The sequence below is a fragment of the Electrophorus electricus genome, chromosome 7, assembly GCF_013358815.1.
Source record: "Electrophorus electricus isolate fEleEle1 chromosome 7, fEleEle1.pri, whole genome shotgun sequence".
Classification (NCBI taxonomy): domain Eukaryota; kingdom Metazoa; phylum Chordata; class Actinopteri; order Gymnotiformes; family Gymnotidae; genus Electrophorus; species Electrophorus electricus.
The window spans coordinates 21,492,819-21,512,542 of NC_049541.1; the positions used below are offsets into that span (position 1 = coordinate 21,492,819).

The 19,724-nt window shown below is 41.5% G+C and overlaps 2 protein-coding genes across 2 annotated transcripts; both read left to right on the plus strand.

Annotated features, from left to right (window-relative positions):
- Nucleotides 1-963: 963 nt before the first annotated feature.
- tmem19 (transmembrane protein 19) lies at nt 964-9,426 on the plus strand. Its single transcript, XM_027007562.2, has 7 exons — nt 964-1,106; nt 1,791-1,935; nt 2,081-2,194; nt 3,311-3,448; nt 6,254-6,508; nt 7,041-7,250; nt 8,747-9,426. Exons 2-7 carry the CDS (start codon nt 1,812-1,814, stop codon nt 8,908-8,910), a joined length of 1,005 nt encoding a protein of 334 aa, XP_026863363.1. The 5' UTR covers nt 964-1,106; nt 1,791-1,811; the 3' UTR covers nt 8,911-9,426.
- Nucleotides 9,427-10,211: 785 nt separating this feature from the next.
- On the plus strand, nt 10,212-18,857 carry rab21 (RAB21, member RAS oncogene family). The gene is made up of 7 exons (XM_027007542.2): nt 10,212-10,547; nt 11,912-11,971; nt 12,974-13,081; nt 14,561-14,624; nt 15,069-15,123; nt 16,307-16,395; nt 16,853-18,857. The coding sequence occupies exons 1-7, from the start codon at nt 10,410-10,412 to the stop codon at nt 16,993-16,995; spliced, it is 657 nt and encodes a 218-aa protein (XP_026863343.1). The 5' UTR covers nt 10,212-10,409; the 3' UTR covers nt 16,996-18,857.
- Nucleotides 18,858-19,724: the final 867 nt, after the last annotated feature.

Here is a 19,724-nt window from a genome sequence, read left to right on the forward strand (position 1 = left end):
TACTGGCTCTCACTTTTCACTCTGTATTGAACTTCAAAAGAGTTCCCGCGTAGCACCAGATTACGTACAGCCATTCTGCAAATCTGTTGTGAATGTGCATTTTTTGTATTCAAAGAACCAGTTTGGTTTTTTTTTTGCATAATGGGTTTGTATTGTTGGTTTAAAGGAATTCATGAATGTAGTAGAAAAACAAAACAAAACAAAAAAAACCCAATTAGTTCTGGTTCAGAATAATTGAACCTTAAGTTGCACTGGTGCAGTGAAATGGGTAAGTAGAGCAATCCAAGAAAGAGTTTCATAAAAGGAACTTTAGAAACGCAGTCAGTTTGGTGTTGCCCATGTCAGTGACTGCAAAACATACAATTCCAAGGGGAAAGGTGTCCATACAGGACGTCAGGAGAGTGACTGTGGAAACACAGTCTGAGTAACGCTAGAAAAGCATCTCAAAAAGAGTTCAGCTCCACCAGACAGCTCTAAATGGAGAGCATGTCTTATAACACCAGTGGGCCTAGAAGTGAATATCGATATCCCCATTTTCCAAAATATCCCCACGATTTAGCCAATCCAAACATAGTCCAAAACAAAGGCAATCCAAACATGATATGTAGAGGTCTTGCATCTCAGTTGACATAACTATATTTTTATTAATTTATTTATGCATTTTTATATCACAATCATTTATGATTTTGAATCACTTTTTTCTTAATTTATTAAAACATCTACTACCAATTTATATTTGAGCCTTTTCTGTCCAATATTTATGTATTGGCTTATTATTTGTGTTGCACGTTTATTTATTAATTCATTTATTTATGTGTATTACTAATTTTTACTTTTCGCTCACCACACTGCTGCTAAATTTACGTGGCAAAATCAAAGAAAGAAAGAAAAGTGATGTCACTAGAACACGAGGTGGCAGTAGAGGCTTAATACTGTAACCCAACTGTAACTTTCACACACGAAGAAGACAGTCCACACTACAGAAATCTCCTGCTGTAACCTGCACTTCTACGGGATTCTCAGTTTACCCTCATTTATTTGGATTATTTAAAATGCTAAACTGAGCAGCTTCAATATGGAACAAGCACTGCATAGCACCGTGAGAGGTACGATGTTAATTAACGTTATCTGCAGCGCTAGATGAACAGGATAGTTGTCCGAGCCTAACAAGATTGCGCAATCGCACTCGCAGCCCCTGGTGGTGTAGATGATCACTGTATCATAGAGTTGAAGGACAAAGCGTTGTAGTTGGCTACACCTGGCTGGCCAAGGAAGGCAAGTGTTTGATGAGTGATCAAAAATGTAGCTGTTTAGTACAGCGGTGTCCAGCTGCAGGTCTGGAAACCTATCATGCTATGGTCTTCCAGCCCCATCCACGTGCTACTGAGGGTCCTGGCTATGTGGATCAGCTTTATAGGGCAGTAGATGTCCAGGACTGGAGATGGGCAACACAGATTTGGTCTTTACTGTCTCAGTGATGACACTGTCGATGGGAGTGTGTGTGTGTGTGTGTGTGTGTGTGTGTGTGTGTGTGTGTGTGTGTGTGTGTGTGTGTGTGTGTGTGTGTGTGTGTGTGTATTTTCCACCCACTCAGGTGTATGTTTAAATATTGCAGAAAGATAAGTTAGTTTTGCATCTGGTCTGGTTTGGTTTATTTGGAAATGAATTGAAACATGCATTTTGTCCAGTGCTGTATGTGTTTGTACACAGTTGTTCTTGGGTTAATGGCTCATTTTTAAAATTGCACAAATAACCAAATAACTATATACAAAACCTCTTGTGTTTCACAGTGTCCCGTCTCCAGAAGAATAATGTGTATTAAGGGAGACACACTGCAGCATGCCAACATGATGACCGATATGATAGTGTTGTGTATCACTTTGGCTATTTCATTGTTCTTCTGGATCATATCCATAACTGCGAGCACATACTATGGTGAGCTCACACCTTCACAGAACTCTGTCTCTCCTGGCTGTCTAGTTGATGGTGTGATGCTGTTTCTTTCCCTTCAGTTATTTGCTTACTTGTTTGATCCAACTTTCCTGAAGGCATGTTGTTTCTGGTTCCTAATGCCATTCAGGTACGCTGCAGCCCGTGTCTCCGTGGAGATGGCTGTTCTCAGTTCTGGTCCCAGTGATTCTTAGTTCTCGTGCTTTGAAGAGGAGGAGTCTTGATCGTGGAGGGGCTCTCGGAGGTGAGGCATAAAGTGAATCTGTAAGCATTCTGGGTGTCTTTGTTTTTAAACGAAATAAGTGTTGTAGAGTCCCTTTGTTGGCTTAGATGTTATTGCAGTTGCCTTCTGACAGAATTGCTAGCATTTTACACATTTAACAAGATTTTGGAAATGACTAAAGAAATATTGCGATCTAGTGATGTATAGCGGGTAGTGAGTTTCTTTACACAGTTGCAGCCAACTCTACTGCTGTGATAATATAATTTTGCATTATGATTTTCTGTGGTATTTTGAGTGTGTGTGCACCTGGTGAGCAGGTTGCAAGGTTACACACAGCTTTCCTTCTTACTTTATTGTTAGTGGGCTGACTGGGAGGTTTTTATTAAGAGAATACCAGGGACAGTTGTTAGAGAAGCTTGAGAGCCATTTCATCCTGGGACAGAGTGGAAAAAGACAGAAGCTACATGGATCTCTGCCTCACGTGCTAAGATTAAGGCCTGTTATGGCAGAGAATATAAAAAATAATATAAGGTTTTGTGGGAGTTGTTTTGTTCTTATGGAATGACAGAACATTTTTTTAGAGTATAAAAGACAATTATTTGTGCAGGTTTATGCATTTTTAATGTTAATTTCATTTTGTGATTGGTCAAAGGGATGAAGATGTTTTAATAGACTGAGCTGGGAACGGACGCTCAGTGCTTGTTCTCCTTTGACGTCATTGGCGTTGTGTGGTTTACAGAACCAGAGAAAATATGAGGACTGAAGACTCGATTAGTGTCCACCACTGAATGAATGCTAGTATGCAATAACGCATGACTTTGGAAACTGAGAGCGTTTGATAAATAAGGCTGAAGCAGCCCTACAGATCACATTACTTGCTTTAATCAGCATATGAATCCAGAGACCAGACTAAGGAGTGTGACTTTATCTTTTTTGTATGTTTATTAATTTTTTTATTATGTTTGAACTTTATCATCTGTACTCTTAGAAGAAATGAGATGCATCAGTGTGTATTGCGTTACCAACCTGGTGTGACTGGATGACGTCCTTGGAAAGATGACGAAGAAGAACTCTAAGGAAGTTTGAGTTGTGTGTGTCAACCTTGCTCTTCTGTTGTGACCTCTGTGCCTGTTTCAGCCCTGCTGGTTGGTTTCATTCTGTCCATGGCCAACTTGAGCTTCTTCGCTGCCTTGTTTACGTTTTATGTCACTTCCACCAAGCTGACCAGATGGAGGGGGGATGTCAAGAAACGCATCGACTCCGAATACAAAGAAGGTAACTGCCGTATTCAGTAACACTTTGTGTCCGCTGTTACGGTGGAACAGTGTCATTAAGGACAGTGTAGTATACTGAGTAATAACGTTTAACAACATTTTGATTCTCTACTCATTCTATCCTTACTCAGAGGACACTGAGACTCTGTTATGTGACTTTGGTTGGTTTATGTTCCAGTGCTCTAGTCTACTATATGCTGATTTCACTTTTAATGAATGTCGGTGACTGCACCGACAAACATTTTTCCTAAGTGACCCAACTGTACTGTACGTGTTCCTTAACTCAGTATGTCCGTATACTGTAGTAATGTTATATGTGGCGCCTAGCCAGCCCTCTGTCCTTCTCATCTTTGATCTTTTCCTAATGAGTCTAAAGTCTGGACACGATCGGATCATATTTATTGAAATCAATATCTGACAGTATTTTGTGGTTTTGTTTTTCTATGACAGAAAAATGTGGCATAGTGAGTGACTAATTTGGCAAAGGACATATGAAACATATTTCTATTTATATTCATGTTATATTTAGCTAAGATTTCTGCAAAAGACATAAATACCCTATCAGTATTAAAATCTTAGGTTTTTCTAAGTCTTGCATCAGGTCTGCTTGTGTCCAATGCAGCAGCTAAAACCAACATTGTTCCAGCTAAGACTCGGCTGACACGGGGACAAACGTTTAGGCGTGTCCAGCCCCTAACCATTCTCAGACCACCTGCTCACCGTGTTCACCCATACAGGGTCTGTGGAACGGTGGAGACAGGAGAATAGTGGCACACTGAGAATATAGAGTTCACTGGAAAAAGTGCTCTCAAACAGTAAACAGCCCCTATTTGCATAATGTAATTGAAACTCCTCCCACTACAGGTGACTCCTCCCACTGTCACCTGTAGGAAGACAGTATTTATGTGCACATTTACATCATTTGGCCCAGACTGTTGTCCAGAGCAACCTGGCTATCAAACCTTGATGATGGTGTCATAAACTACAGGAGCACTAATACACTGGCTGGCCAAAAAAGGTCACACACTCTAATATTTCTTTGGACCGCCTTTAGCTTTGATTACGGCATGCAATCGCTGTGGCATCGTTTCCACAAGCTTCTGCAATGTCACAACGTTTATTTCTGTCCAGAGTTGCATTAATTTTTCCCCCAAGATCTTGTATTGATGATGGGAGATTTGGACCACTGCGCAAAGTCTTCTCCAGCACTTCCCAAAGATTCTCAGTGGGGTTCAGGTCTGGACACTGTGGTGGCCAATCCATGTCTGAAAATGATGTCTCATGCTCCCTGAACCACTCTTTCACAATTTGAGCCTGATGAATTCTGGCATTGTCATGTTGGAATTTGCCCGTACCATCAGGTAAGAAAAAATCCACTGATGGAATAACCTGGTCATTCACTATATTCAGGTAGTCAGCTGACCTCATTCTTTGGGCACATAACGTTGCTGAACCTAGACCTGACCAACTGCAGCAACCCCAGATCATAGCACTGCCCCCACAGGCTTGTACGGTAGGCACTAGGCATGATGGGTGCATCACTTCAGCCGCTTCTCTTCTTACCCTGATGCGCCCATCACTCTGGAACAGGGTAAATCTGGACTCATCAGACCACATGACCTTCTTCCGGGCAATCTTTGTTCTCTAGCAAATTGAAGCCGTTTTTGCCGGTTAGTCTCACTGACAAGTGGTTTTCTTAAGGCTACACAGCTGTTTAGTCCCAATCCCATGAGTTCCCTTTGCATTGTGCATGTGGAAATGCTCTTACTTTCACTATTAGACATATCCCTGAGTTCTGCTGTTGTTTTTCTACGATTTGATTTCACCACACGTTTAAGTGATTGCCTATCACGATCATTCAAGAAATGTTTATTATGTTTCCCCACTATCCTTCCACTTTAATAAAGCGTTGGACAGTTCTTTACCCGATTTTAGTAGTTTCAGCAGTCTCCTTAGATGTTTTCTCTGCTGAGGCATGCCAATAATTTGACCCTTCTGAAACAGATTAACAACTTTTTCCATGACCACAGGATGTGTCTTTCGACATGGTTGTTTAACAAATGTGAAGCTACTCACTGCATCAGTTAGGGTTAAATAACTTGTTGCCAGCCGAAACATAATCACCCATGCAGTACTTATGCAATGGGAGGCTCTTACCTATATATTTAGTTAAATCCAGGTGGTGACCTTTTTTTTGGCCAGGCAGTGTATGTCTCCCTGTGTAGTATTACAATTCCTGAGAAATATTACTATTCCTGACCATTCCTTGGTAGTATTACAATTCCTGAGTAGTAATACAATTCTTAAGTAGTATTACAATTTCTGGCTAGTATTACAATTCTTGGGTAGTATTACAACTGCTTGGTCCTGCGTAGTATCTTAGCTGTTCCTAGGACTGCAGTCTTCTGGACGGAGATCTCGGATCTTGTTCCTGGGATCTACTAGAACCGTTTTCCCAGTTTGGGAGTCACTGCCCCTAGTGCTCCAATTCTGTGGAGACATCCAGGACTGTTGAGCTGTGGACAGTGTTGTGTGGTCAGTGGCAGGTGTCACAGGATTTGTTGTGATTTGTTGTGTCTAATTATCGAAAAAGTCCTGCAGAGGAAGCAGGAAGCACACTTGCAGCTGTCTACAATAAAAATGACAGAAAACATAAAATAGACAATCCGTTTAAGACTTTAAAAACACTGGTTTCGGAAACCTTCTGGTGTTCAAGTTTTGATGCAGTTCTATTCTGGCATGTTGCTGTCCTGTGTTCTCATAATGACATCTTGCCTTGGCTCACGGAGTCGGTCTCCGCCTGCAGGTGGCCAGAGGAACTGGGTACAGGTTTTCTGTAATGGAGGAGTCCCCACGGAACTGGCCTTACTCTACATGATTGAGGTGGGTCCAGGGGAGATGCCCGTGGACTTTGGTCAGCACTATTCGGCGTCGTGGATGTGCCTCTCCCTGCTGGGCGCGCTAGCCTGCAGTGCAGGGGACACCTGGGCTTCTGAAGTGGGTCCTGTACTCAGCAGGAGGCGACCCAGACTCATCACCACCTGGAAGGAAGTCCCCACAGGTAAGGCTGATTGTGTCATTGGCACACTCTCAGTCAACATTCTAGCTGGGACATTCAGGCTGCTGTAATTGATGTTTTAGTTGTGTGCTTTTGCCAGACTTGAGCGTAGAAGAAGTCCATGCTTGCCCTTCAACCCACACTTCTCTCCAAAGCCCCTCCCTGTAAAGACACGCCCCCTTATCACTTAGCCTGCCCTTCTATGCGCTGCGTGCATAGTTAATTGGCAGGCAGGGCGCACCGCCTCCTTGTAGACAAATTTCCTGATTTGGTTAATACAGCTGAACTGGGCTGGACTTTTAATAGCTGCTTACAGATCCTCAGATTGTCAGAGTTTTTACTCAGAGGAAATATTTTAGTGTTTAGTGATGTCTTATCAGGATGTAAAGATGCATCGTGGAAGTGTTGATGCACAATTACATTTCATACACAGCATTTTTTATAAGCTGCACATATCTGCGTTTCTGTGTGCGTTTCCATGTGTGTTTCTGTGTGGAATACATTAAGGCATGAGTTATTTCGTGGTCCCCGGCAGGTACAAATGGAGGGGTCACCCCTGTGGGTCTGGTAGCCAGCCTCCTCGGCGGAGTTGCTGTGGGAACAGCGTATTTCCTCACGCAGCTGCTGCTGGTTAACGACCTCCACCTGGCAGCTCCACAGTGGCCCGTGATGGTGTACGGGGGCACAGCTGGCCTGCTTGGCTCTGTGCTCGACTCTTTCCTGGGGGCACACATGCAGTATTCAGGTGAAATCCAAACACGCGTTCCCCAAACACATGCCAGTATAATGAGCATAATTACATTTAACAAGCGAAGCTTCAGGTTAAATTTTGCCAGTGAAGGTTGTATTAAATTATTTGCCATTTGTAAGTATTAAAGATGTACACACTGGAATTCAAGTGTGGAGCTCTCAGAAACATATGAAACGTAAAAGAACAAATACAAAGCTTAAACTACTATAGATATTCATGCACACACCAGGCTATTAATTAGTTCAAACCATTTAGAATAAATAAAACACTCAAATACACTCTCAGATAAAACACTCAAGCAGTTTGGCCATGCTCAGTTTAATTAGCGTGTCGTTACCAGAGTGTAGGTGTAATGCTGCTGGCCCGAGTGCCGCAGGGCACGGGGCAGGACGCACAGACCTCCTCGTTCATGTGAGATATTTATTAACATGAAACACACACACACTACACAGCAAGTACTCACATAAGACGTTGACAGTGAACATGACTATATGTTTGAACATTAAATAAAGTACACACTAACATAAAAGGTGATCACACAAACACAGACGTTACGGCTATCGCAGTAGTTACAATGATTGGTGTTGACGTTAAGCGACTTAAGTAGCGACAATGACCAACAAAGGAAGCACACACGGACAGGGGTTTAAATGGACACATCAACACTTCACACAGCCGGTGCATGTGTGTGCAAGCTCAGGGAGGTGTGGTTACAAAACAGATAAACAGTACATATGTGGCTCCATCTGCATGCGGCGAGCCGTACCACGTGACTTATGGGGGAGGAGCAGTCCGTGACAGTAAGGGAGTAAAGTTTTCCTTTGCTGGATGGCATCTGTCTGCCAGGATGTTTAGTACTTGTGAATGTGTGTAATCTGTGTCCAGAGATTTTTAATGAGAGGCCAGCACCCATAATCCTTTCTGCTGCACATGCTACGCCGTCCAGAGCTTTTTGATGAACAGTTTCCTTTACCAAACTTTTTATACTATATCTATCGTACATCTATAGAAAGCTCGTAGGATTACTTTTCTCAGTCCTGCCTTCTTTAATATCCATAAAAAATACAAATGCTTTTGAGTTTATGTAAAGCAAATTAATATTTAGCTGCAATGAGAGATCAGATAAAAATCTGGATTCCTAAAAATGTGACACTCCATTGTGTACCTGTTTGATTTATTATGAAGTTCATATGTGAGCTGCACTTCTTGAAATGAAAAATCACCATAATTTTGTTATGTTTTAAAACAATATCACTTATTTGGCTCCATTCAACTAGGTCATCTGTTTCTTACATCTACTTGTTTTCATCTTCTGAAGAGATTAAACAAATTGCTGCATATTTTATAATCAATTTTAAATTATTGAGTGCCTGGCTGTGCAGATACAGTAGAGCAGTCAAACACTACTAATATATAAACATGATCTAGAATAACTGGTAAATAATTTTATGAGTTTTGAATTTTTGCCTTTTAACTCTGTCTCCATCAAGGCTATGATGAAAGCACCGGGAAAGTCGTGAGTTACGAGACGCCGACGGTAAGGAGGATATGTGGGAAGCCTATTCTGGATAACAACGGCGTGAACCTCTTCTCCTCGGTGCTCATAGCTTTGCTCCTGCCAGGAGCTGCATGGAGTTGCTGGCCCAGACCCTGACTGACTTCTCCTTTAGGACTTATATGGATTTGCCATCTTTAGAATAAAACAGATCTGTGGAAAAGATTGTTTACTCTTTGTTTTTGGTGAATCCTCAGTGTTTTACTGTTTTAATAATTCTTTTTTTTTTCTGTATGTAAGGAACATTCATTATGCTGTTAATGGAACATCTTCAGACATGGTTACATGTTGGTACTGAGTCTTATAGTTTGGTGAAGCTATTTTATAGATTTGTGTAGAAACACTGACTTGATCATGTCTGCTTTGCAAACCAGTATATTGAGCTCTTGTCAGAACAAGAAGCCCAAACCTGTATTTGCTTGTTAAAGGTTTTACCACCTTCTAACTTCTGTTCACAATACATGGAAAACAGTATCTGAGCCTGCATCTAAGTTAGCACGTTTTGAGATTGGCAATCAGTGTATGTATAACAGTATAAAACAGAAGGAAACATTTGTACTAAAAATGAACCAGAATTCATAATCTGAATAAACCATTACAGTCTTGGTTTCCACACGTGCTGTTTTACGTAGAGTCACTGAACACTGAAGCATGTATCAGTGCATAAGCACACTTCAGCTATGTTCACTTTGATCTCCTGTGCTAATTTGGCCAGGACCAGGATCAAGCAGACACACTGTTCTGGAGCACAGGCAGATTAGGACCCTACCACCAGCTCACCCACCCAGCCCATCGCTCAGGGCAAGAGAAGGCCCTTGGCAGGGAAAGAAAGCACGGGCTTTGTGGGACACATAATCGGGAAAAATCACTTGGATGGCTGATCCTTGGGAGGGGAATCATGAGGTGGCCCCCTGATCTAAATATTTTCCATAGGCTCTGAGTGGTTTCGCATTGTTGGGTGTTCTAGGCAAAATTATGGGTTAGGGGCAGTTTTGCTTGTAAAGCCAATTTCTTTGGGTTCTGGCAGCTTTGTGGGATCTGAAGGCTCACATGTTAACGTGTGCATGTTCCATTGCATAAGATATGATATGATACAAGATATGAACTCAGTCCTTTTTCTTTGTCCATGGTTCCACAAAGATGAACTATTTGGTTTCAAGGGAAGTGGGAAGACAAATATTTGTATTTAATAATGTAAATCTGTAATCTGTAATGTTATTATAGAATTTACATAATCCTTCATTAACAATGAGTACAAGCTATATACTCGTGTAGTAAAAATGAGATCATAAAAGAACATATTTAACGAGGAAAAAAAGAAAATATGAGAGAAGTGTTGTGGAAATATCAGCGGAATTCCCAAACAGTTTGTCATATGATTCCCAGACTGTGTCGTAGATGAGACGCCATTAGACTGAAGCTGGAGAGCGAAAGAGGCGGAAATATATTTAGAGTTCAGCGGTCACTGACCAGGTTTTCTCTGCCCAACAGGGGAACCATACCCCGCTGATTTACTCTTATATTTCTACAGCTACATATCTCATGTGATCTTCGGGAGACGAATATTTCTTATTAAAGTAAAGATTTGTCCCTTCACCATGGCGGCTGGCGGACCAGGCAGTAAAACATATTCGTTCAAGGTGGTTTTGTTGGGGGAAGGTTGTGTGGGCAAGACCTCGTTGGTGCTGCGGTACTGTGAGAATAAATTTAACGACAAGCACATCACTACCCTCCAGGTGAGTTAAGGTTAACGTTCACCTTAGTCAGGTTTGGTGAGGTTAACCCGGGCTGGGTTTAAACCGGGTTAAACGTGTAGAAATTACAGCTGTCAGAGCTTCTCTGGTCTCGTAGAAATTAAGTAAAGCCTGCTGGTACTCGTCGATGTGGACAATATGGTTTGGTTTATTAGAATATGATCCAGGGTTTGTATATGTGTTACTCCCAAAGTTAAAAACAAGTTCCTGAGCCTGTTCGTTAGCTAGACTAAGTTAAGATAGGCTAGGCTAACCAACGGTACATGTTGGATGTGTCGGATCTAAAAGCTGGCGAGGATGGCTAACTAGAGTCTGATTAACACCCCCTCATCAATAGTTTTCATTTGCGAGGGGCAGTGTTGGCAGTTATGCCATTTTATCATCATATTCATAATAAGGAGAATTCATCTAGTTACATACGGTTGGTAGAGGTTGGTCTGTGTTTTATGTTGATTTGAATAAAACTAGCTAGTTAACATACCTAGCTAACGATTTCCAGTATTTGAATACATATTTTCTGATTAATATAGTGATTTAAAATCTTTTCTCTCAGTAAGTTAGCTCGTTGTTTGATAGTAATAAAATATCACGTTTGACCCTCAAATTGTTGTAAAAAAGCAAAACAAAACTTTTCGTGCACAAATACATCCGCTAGCATTTGTTAGCTAGGTTAGCCGGCTTGCTGGCTAGTTATAGGCCACTGCTACTACCTAGCGCATACAGTAGAAATGCAAAACATTCACAGGATGTGATTCTGTTTAGGATGCTGTTACTTTTTTGGTTATTTCTTTTTGTGACTAGTGGTAATATAGAGCATTTATTTTTAACCATCTTCATCTTATCCACTGTTTTTCTTTGTCTTTTTAAAAAAAATTTTTTTGCCATTGCACAAACATCAAATACAGTGTTCCGGAGTAACACAACCAGTTGCCAAATAATCATGCTGGCATAATAAAAGTCCACTAGCTTGTAAGCAACTTAGCATATACATATCAGAAATGTTTCCAATAGTCATAGTTAGTATTTTGCTTTACAGCTGTGTTATTCACACAGATTCCCAATAAAACACGCTGCTGATTATGATATATGCATATGAATAACGTATGTATATAATAACCTCAAAGAGAAAAGTGTGTAGGCTAATACGTGTTGTGCAGTCATGGACTGTCCATATTTTTTTTGCTTAGTCACATGGGTTGTTTCTTTTTTTTGAGTATAAATTCTTATGTAGATGTATAATCTCCTATACTTCAGCACATAATTACTACATAGTATTCAGAGGCCAGCTGTTGTAATGTTGATATTACCCTCGTTTTTAACACACTTAACCTATCTTGTCATTTTAGGCATCGTTCCTTACGAAGAAACTCAACATCACTGGCAAGAGGGTAAATCTGGCTATTTGGGTGAGTCTGTCTTTACCCAGTAACTCTCAAGTGAAGCTTGGTGTGGAGGATAAAATGGGCAGTTTAAGTCATATAGTACCATGAATAAAATGCTGCTTAAGAGACTTCTCATTTTCAGACTTGGTTCTCTTATTCAGCATTTGGACCTAATTTGTCTGATCTATGTATTTTTTAAAATATATCTGCTGTGTGTAAGGGAAGAAATTATTATTGCTATTGTGACTGACTGTCATGGTTTGATAGCTAACTGAATATCTGTCTGAAATACTAGAAATGCTACTAGAGTTGATTTAATACTAGAATTGAAATCAAACTAGTGATTGGTTACTGTGTTTTTGTCCATCCATTGTCTAAAACAAGATGCTTCCTGTAGTGGTCTCCCTATCTCACTTTCGGTTCACTACCATTGAACCTGACATGACTAACACAGAAATGTGAAAGTGAGGAGAACTAAGGTGCGTAAGTGAGGTGCAAGTGTTGGGTCGTGTGTTCCCTCACAGTGAAAGTGCAACAATCAAGGTTATTCCCAGAGAAATGACTGAACCTGACAATGAATGGTAGTTCCACACAGCTCACACTGAATCAGGCAACATGGCGCAGCAGGGTAACTCGTCCTCTTTCTGGCCAGTAATGGCTTTTAGCTTTGTGATGAGTACACTGATGGAGACCATTGTATAATATAGTTTCATGAATTATTCAGTATTTAGAACGACTCCCTTGTTAAGTGGCATCTTCACAGACTAATAGTCAGGTATAATATAGTATTAATCTGTTTGAGTTGCATGGGGGGGAAAAACAACCCCAGAATAATTGCATAAATAAATAACTAAATAAATACAGTCAACCTCAAACTGTAGAAGTCTTACACAGGATCTTAGAGAAATATACCACATTTAAGTTTTGTTTTTCCAGTACAAACCCTGACGCTGGTCCACATTGAAAAAATGAAAGCAATTTACTTTACCCTTTGACCCTTGAATGACCCTTCTGTGTCACCTGCAGGACACAGCCGGACAGGAGCGTTTCCATGCTCTGGGTCCAATCTACTACAGGGATTCCAATGGAGCCATTTTGGTCTATGACATCACAGATGAAGACTCTTTCCAGAAGGTGAAGGTTTCTAGTGACACACGTGAAAATGGTTGTGTGTGTGTGTGTGTGTGTGTGTGTGTGTGTGTGTGTGTGTGTGTGTGTGTGTGTGCACGTGCGGTAGTGCGTGCGTGAGGGAGTTCTTGTTTAAGATTTGTTGTGAAGGGAGATGGATATATAAAATGAAATTGTGCTGAAGGACATTCTTTTATTGCACAATGTAAAAAGGACAAACTCCAAAATATTTTAAATGAATGCAGATCAAAATAATAAAGAATTCTAATCCTAAACCCATCAAGTCCCATATAAAATATAAATAACAAGAGTTTGACCATAGTGACATGCAGTGGGAGAAAAAATAGTTTAAACAGCCCTTTAAGCTGTTTGCCAGGTTTGGATCACATGTAGCGCAGAATTATCTGTGCTCTACTAAATATTGAGTCAATGGCAGAATCACTTATACTTGGCAACCTTCTACAAAGAGTGTTGAAGTGATGCTGCCTGTTTTTAATAAAGTTGTGAATGAGGTTTCCTTTGTGAGTAACTTGCTTTCAACACTAATTTTTTCTTTGTCCTGTTTATGCTAATAAAAGATTATTAAGACCTAGATGTCCTATTTAGTATAGCTTTTCATACATAATTTCACCAAATTCCTATTTGTTTTGTTATTAATTAGCATATTTGGTATTAATTGGGCTTGTACTAAGCACGTTGGATGGCAAGGTACTGTTTATTGTGTAAGAAGGTCCGTTATACTGATCCCAGAACCTGGGGGAGCGTCTCAGCGTGTGACTGATTTTAGCATAGAGCAGCCAAGCTTCAGAGTGAAAGGAATTATGAACACTGGTGGCTAGTGAAAGAGGGAGAATTCCCAAGAAGTTTCTAAAGTGAACATGGGGTTTCTGCAAGTTTTCTCTCTTGTTGACTATTAGTCTGTTCAAATGGACACAGACTGCTGTACAGCACATCAGAGGCAGGTTTGTACGGTCAGGCACACTGGCCATGAGGACTTGTAGTGTGTTCATGCACATGTTAAATCAGTTTAGTACTTTAAAGAAATCTATGTACTATGTTTATATAGTCATTACTAAATAATGAGGATGTTTAACATAAGTACATTTAAACCAAACCATTTCAAAATGTTCACAGTTCACATTCTTCAGATGTGTGCAGGCTGTATACGGCCTCTGTGTGTGCAAAGCACATCTGCTCCTCTGTCTGTTACAGCTCAGCTGCACAGGAAATGAATGACTTCTAATACGTTGTCCTTCTGTGTTGTCATCTGTGTTTAAGAACAGACTGAGATGGCGTCTCAGACAGAGAGGGGCTTGTGGTGTTGTGGCCGTACATGCAGGAGGATGTTGTAGTACTTTCAGTTCATTACTTTAATTCCTTGTTTTTGTAAAATGTTGGGCCAAGGGGAATTTTTAGTCAGTATATTATCTTGTCATTACCAATCACAGTGTGTTTTGCTTTTTCTTTGCCTCTTATGTTTGACAGGTGAAAAACTGGGTCAAAGAATTAAGGAAAATGTTGGGAAATGAAATATCTTTATGTATAGTAGGTAAGTCACTTTTTATTGTATAAACCTGTTTCTTAAAAAAAACAACAACTTGAGGGACACTAAAGAATTATCTTGGGTAAGGTCGGAAATAGTAGGTTATTTATGGACCTTTTTGTTACTTAGCAACAGTCATAAAGCAGCTTCTCTGAACTGTGCACACAGTATTTAACGCTCGGCCACATGACCCTCTCATGTGTGTTTCCGGGGGGGGGGGGGGGGGGGGGGGGGGGAAACGCCTGTGGCTCTAATGGTTTTATCGGTTCACCTTCCCCTCCGTATATGAGAAGTGTACTAAGACTGATGGCAGGAGCCTGAAATGAAGAAGACTGCATGCTGGTCCTTAGGGAAATTCTCCTGACTGTGAGATCCTTACTGCAGTCTTGCCATTCAGCATCTGTTAACGTGTGTGTGTGTGTGTGTGTGTGTGTGTGTGTGTTCTCCTAGGTAATAAAATAGATCTGGAGAAGGAGAGGCACGTCTCAGTGGAGGAAGCCGAGGGGTGAGCACGCGGAGGGTCATACAGACACTTGCTTTACAAGCACGTCTGCGTCTCACTTAGATGAGCAAAAGTTTCACTGTGGGCGAGATTGGAAAAGCATCTGTTGAGCCCAGTGTTTGAGTTTTCTTGATGGTGGTTAAGAAAGCTTTAATACATTAATCTGTAAAAGGCTTCCAGCACAGTGACGGTTTTGTGTTTGTGTTTAACAAAGAACACGAGGAACAAGCCAACAGCTGTTATGTGATGGATGACCCGAACAAACAAACCAACAAAATAACGGCTGTGATAAATATATGACAAATAAAACAACGTTTAGCCTTCGTACTTACCATCAAAGTTCAGAATTTAAATCCTTACACACAGGGTCACTACAAAGGTCAAACCACGTTTCCTAAGACTCACACAGATGCTTTTGCATTACAGAATTCTCAGATATGCAGTTGGTCATGTATAAAACCAACTCCAAGATGGCTCTTGTTGCAAATGATTCTAGTGCACAAAGTTTTGGAGCATTAATGGTTAACAGGCTAATCCTTTATTCCCACAGCACTGTGTCTCCTGACGGTTGTAGCCGTCAGTGGGTGATGTGATTTGGACTTGTCTTCACCTTTGACCTCTCATTCCTAGTGTGGCAGCTGTGGTGATGTCTGTGTGAGGATTTCGCACAGACTCATGTGATTTAATGATTTGATTGTCCCTAAGCGGTCTCACACTGCCACAGTATCATGTCATGTTTTGAATCACGTGCTATGATCTCCTTGAACCCGTCCATTGTGACCTTGATGGCAAAAAGAAAATGACATTGGCCAGAAGCCAGCATGCACCTGCAGCTGTCTGGATTTGAACTTTGGGAGTGGTGTGGTGGTGTCAGACATAACGCTAGGGAGTCACGCGAGCATCCATCATGCCATTGAGTATTTGCAATTTCCATGGGCAGCAGGCGTACATAAACCCACCCTTTCTGAAATGGCACAGTCATTTTATATAATGGAACACCCACCACCAGCGTGTCCCCACCACACCATGGCTCTACGTTTTATCTTTTTTATTGGTAATTTACACGCGGGGTAAGTCAGTGTTGCGCAAGCCTAATTTGAAGTCGTGTGTTTCTCTCGGGCGGTTTACGACTCGTTGACCTGGACGTTTTTCTCTGTAACCGCGCGTCCTCTCTTTACCCCTGCAGGTACGCAGACTCGGTCGGAGCGAAACACTATCACACGTCTGCCAAGTTAAACAAAGGAATCGAGGAGCTCTTCCTGGACCTCTGCAAGAGTAAGCCTGCACTCTTCCATTTGTCCTCACAGCTGGCGGGTTGTGCTGTGGTGCGGGGCACTGCCCGTCATGTCCTTCCCACGCTGGCTGGGAGTCACTGTGGTGGGTCCCTGCACTGCCACAAATATGTAGTGCTCGGCATGGGACCGTCTGTGCTTCACGCCAGCTGGAAGACTTGCTCCCGATGAACTTGCTCCCGATGAGCCTAGTTTCTGCTCTTCTACACTCCAGTACACACACGCACACCTTTGCACGTGTGCGCACATGCGTTCTCGTGCGTGCACACTTTTGCGCGCCATCTCACTATCTCTGTCTCACTCATTTGCTCTCGTCCCAGATCAGTTTTTCTTCTTTTCTTCTCAAATGTTTCTCTCACCTTCTCTCGTTCCCTCATTCTGTCTTGTCCTTTCTCTTTCTCTCGTTCTCTCCCTCCTGATGCTCCCCGTGTCTCCTGCAGGGATGATGGAGACAGCACAGGCCGAGGAGAGACTGAGAGGGAACGGTGCCAGCACAGCGGCCCCAGGCCGGAGAGGAGTCCAGATCATCGACGATGAGCCTCGGGCCGCCACAGCCGCAGGAGGCTGCTGTTCATCAGGCTAAGACTCCCCCTGACCACCTCCCGCGCCTCCACCCTGCCCTCCTTTCTCTCCCAAAACGACTGCCACTCCTTATGTACCACTGGATCTCTGCTCTTTGATGTCCATGGCTTCAGCCAGTTATGTTTCTTGGTATTGGATCTGTTTTCCTGGACACTGCGGAGTTGAGAGCGCTGCGTGACTGGCAAATAGTGGACTGTGTCGGTAACTCCTGTCTTTGGCAGCCTGATGGCAAACAGCAGCAAAAGCCCCCCTTCAAACACACACACACACACACACACACACACACACACAGTGACTCTTTATACTACACTATCTTTACAAGCTGAATTTTTTTAGAATGTACATGATGATGGGTTGATTTTCTGTGAAAGCATTTGTTTTAGTTAAAAGATCAAAAGAAATACGAAGCCATTATTTAATTATTTAAATATTTACATTGAAATCTGAAGTCCTCTGTACTAGTGTTAATTGGTGAATTATTGTCTGTCTTTTGGTTTTCAAACAGGAAGTCCCCACTCTACAGGACTGCCCCCCTATTCACCACTAATCAGTGCTTGTATTCAGCCGCCTCTGTGCGTGTCTTTTGAAATTACATGTACGTCCACAGAAGTAAAGTGTTCCATGCATATTAAATATATTTTATCTGCTTTTACACCCATTGCTGGGAAATCATGCATCCAGTCACTTGCAAAAGTATTCAGACCCCAGTTCATTATTTCAGGGTTTCTTTGTGCACATTGCTTGTTTTGTGATGTTCATATGAGGCTTACATTGATAATTGCATAATATTCAGACCCTTCATATTACTATGGTCAAGGGGTGGGGGTCTGGCCGCTTGGTTAATATGGTGTTTGGAGTTCTTGGTGGAAGTCATGTTCCAGATTTGCAGATGTGCGTTGGTGAATTAGAGCTTTAGATTTGACGCAATACTGACGACAGTTTCACCACAAAATAGCAGTAAGCAGGACCGGAGTTAGATGCTACCCTGACAGTTTCCATCACACGTCTGTCTTTTTTGTTTAGTTGCCAAAACTAATCAGATATGGGTACCTTTTTAATTATTCCAATGCCAATATGACTTCCAAACTCTTGATATTTATTTTCTTTTTCAGGGCTATTTGAAGTTTAGTTTAGTGGGAGTCCTGTTTGTCTTTCCTGTAAATTCACATTCTAGGTAGTAAAGGAGACACTTATCTGTCATGTCCTGGCCATTCTGAGTCCTTCCCCTTCGGAGATGTCCAGCAGACGAACACTTGTTTGGCTCAGACTGTCATGCAGTCCAGGGTTTAATCTTCATTGTGTGATGACTAATCGGAGCTGTCATGAAGGGAGGACCCTTTTAAAGCAGGCAGGAAGGTTAATTCACATTGCTTTTGAACAGTCTTGATTTTTGGCTAAAGATGTCCAGCTAGCTCAGAAAAGCTGCTTTGTGAAGTACCCATTGTGTGTTTTGCATGGAACTGTTATATTCATTGATAAAGATTTCTGTGTGTTATTTGAAATACAACATATTTGAATGGTTCCTGGGGGTCTGAATATTTTTTCAACTGGCTGTCGAGGTAGAAAACTTGTATTAATGGTTAAATGATTGTACGGTGAAGAATAACAGTTCATAGTAAAAGCACACTTTTTTGAACATTTAAAAAAAAATTATTTAGCAAATGTCATTTATAACAATTTTGCAGTCCCTAGGTGTCAAGGAAGCAGTCATTTAAGCAGTGTGTACGTGCAGTGGTGTTGGAAAACAAGCTTTGTCTTTAACTTTTTCTGATTTACAGATTTCTGACCCCCTTTTTTTGTTGGTGGGTGAGGTCAACAAATAACAGGATGCTTTTTGCAGTCATTAAAAGAACAAATGACTAAGATGTCATTCTGTGGGGTGGAAAACCTAAATGGGACATTTATAAGAAACTAGAATTTTAAATGAAACCCGACTCATTTGATTCGGGCAAACATGCTGCTTCCCTGGTCGGCACAGTTAGACGTATAACCTTAACACAGAGGTGTACAGTGCTGGACACAACAGGTCCTTTACGTCAGCCAGAACAGCCACGTTGTTTGCTGTCGCACCTAATTAAAGGTTTGTGCATCAGTTTTCTCTTTTAGAAGAAAATATTTTAATAGATACATTTATTCTAAATCACAGACAGGACCAGGGCTGGCTGTGCCTGTTCAAAGACGCATGTTTAGTGCTCTAGCTTTTTTATGGTATACATTTTCCTAGAAAACTATTTTTAAGGGAGCGCCGTGGCCCTTGAACACACAACCGACAGACTTTGTGAGCTATTAAAAAAATGTTTAAATGTACGCTTTCTCGGCAAGAAACTCGCATCAGCTATAACAGAAGCTGAAGTACTGGACAAAACACTACAAGGAATTTATTAGCCCAGAACTGAAGTCTGCACCATGCATAATAATTTTTGTAAATCTTGATCAGCTTCCTTTGTGTTGTTGGAGGCCGAGTCACATCCGGATAAGGTGCAGTGCTTACGCCTCATTAAACTCATGACTTTGTCCTTATACTTTTCCTGCCTCAGCCCGGTGTTTTTTCATGAACACATGGGCGTTTGCAGAGTGACAGACAGCTCACAGGCCTCAGTTCCAACAAGCTTATGTGCAGGTAGCGAGGGGCATCCCGTACAAACAGACCTACGAGAGCTCAACTGCTGAAATATTACAATAATAAACCCAACATTTTCATTCATATCTAAAATAAATATATAATCAAGG

What these genes read in the sequence shown, in the direction of transcription:
- rab21 (XM_027007542.2), top strand. Translation starts at nt 10,410, where the DNA reads ATGGCGGCTGGCGGACCAGGCAGTAAAACATATTCGTTCAAGGTGGTT. An exon ending in AGCACATCACTACCCTCCAG is followed by an intron (nt 10,548 to 11,911) that starts GTGAGTTAAGGT and finishes TTGTCATTTTAG; the next exon opens with GCATCGTTCCTTACGAAGAA. An exon ending in AATATCTTTATGTATAGTAG is followed by an intron (nt 14,625 to 15,068) that starts GTAAGTCACTTT and finishes GTGTTCTCCTAG; the next exon opens with GTAATAAAATAGATCTGGAG.
- tmem19 (XM_027007562.2), top strand. Translation starts at nt 1,812, where the DNA reads ATGTGTATTAAGGGAGACACACTGCAGCATGCCAACATGATGACCGAT. An exon ending in TCGTGGAGGGGCTCTCGGAG is followed by an intron (nt 2,195 to 3,310) that starts GTGAGGCATAAA and finishes TGCCTGTTTCAG; the next exon opens with CCCTGCTGGTTGGTTTCATT. An exon ending in CTGGAAGGAAGTCCCCACAG is followed by an intron (nt 6,509 to 7,040) that starts GTAAGGCTGATT and finishes GGTCCCCGGCAG; the next exon opens with GTACAAATGGAGGGGTCACC.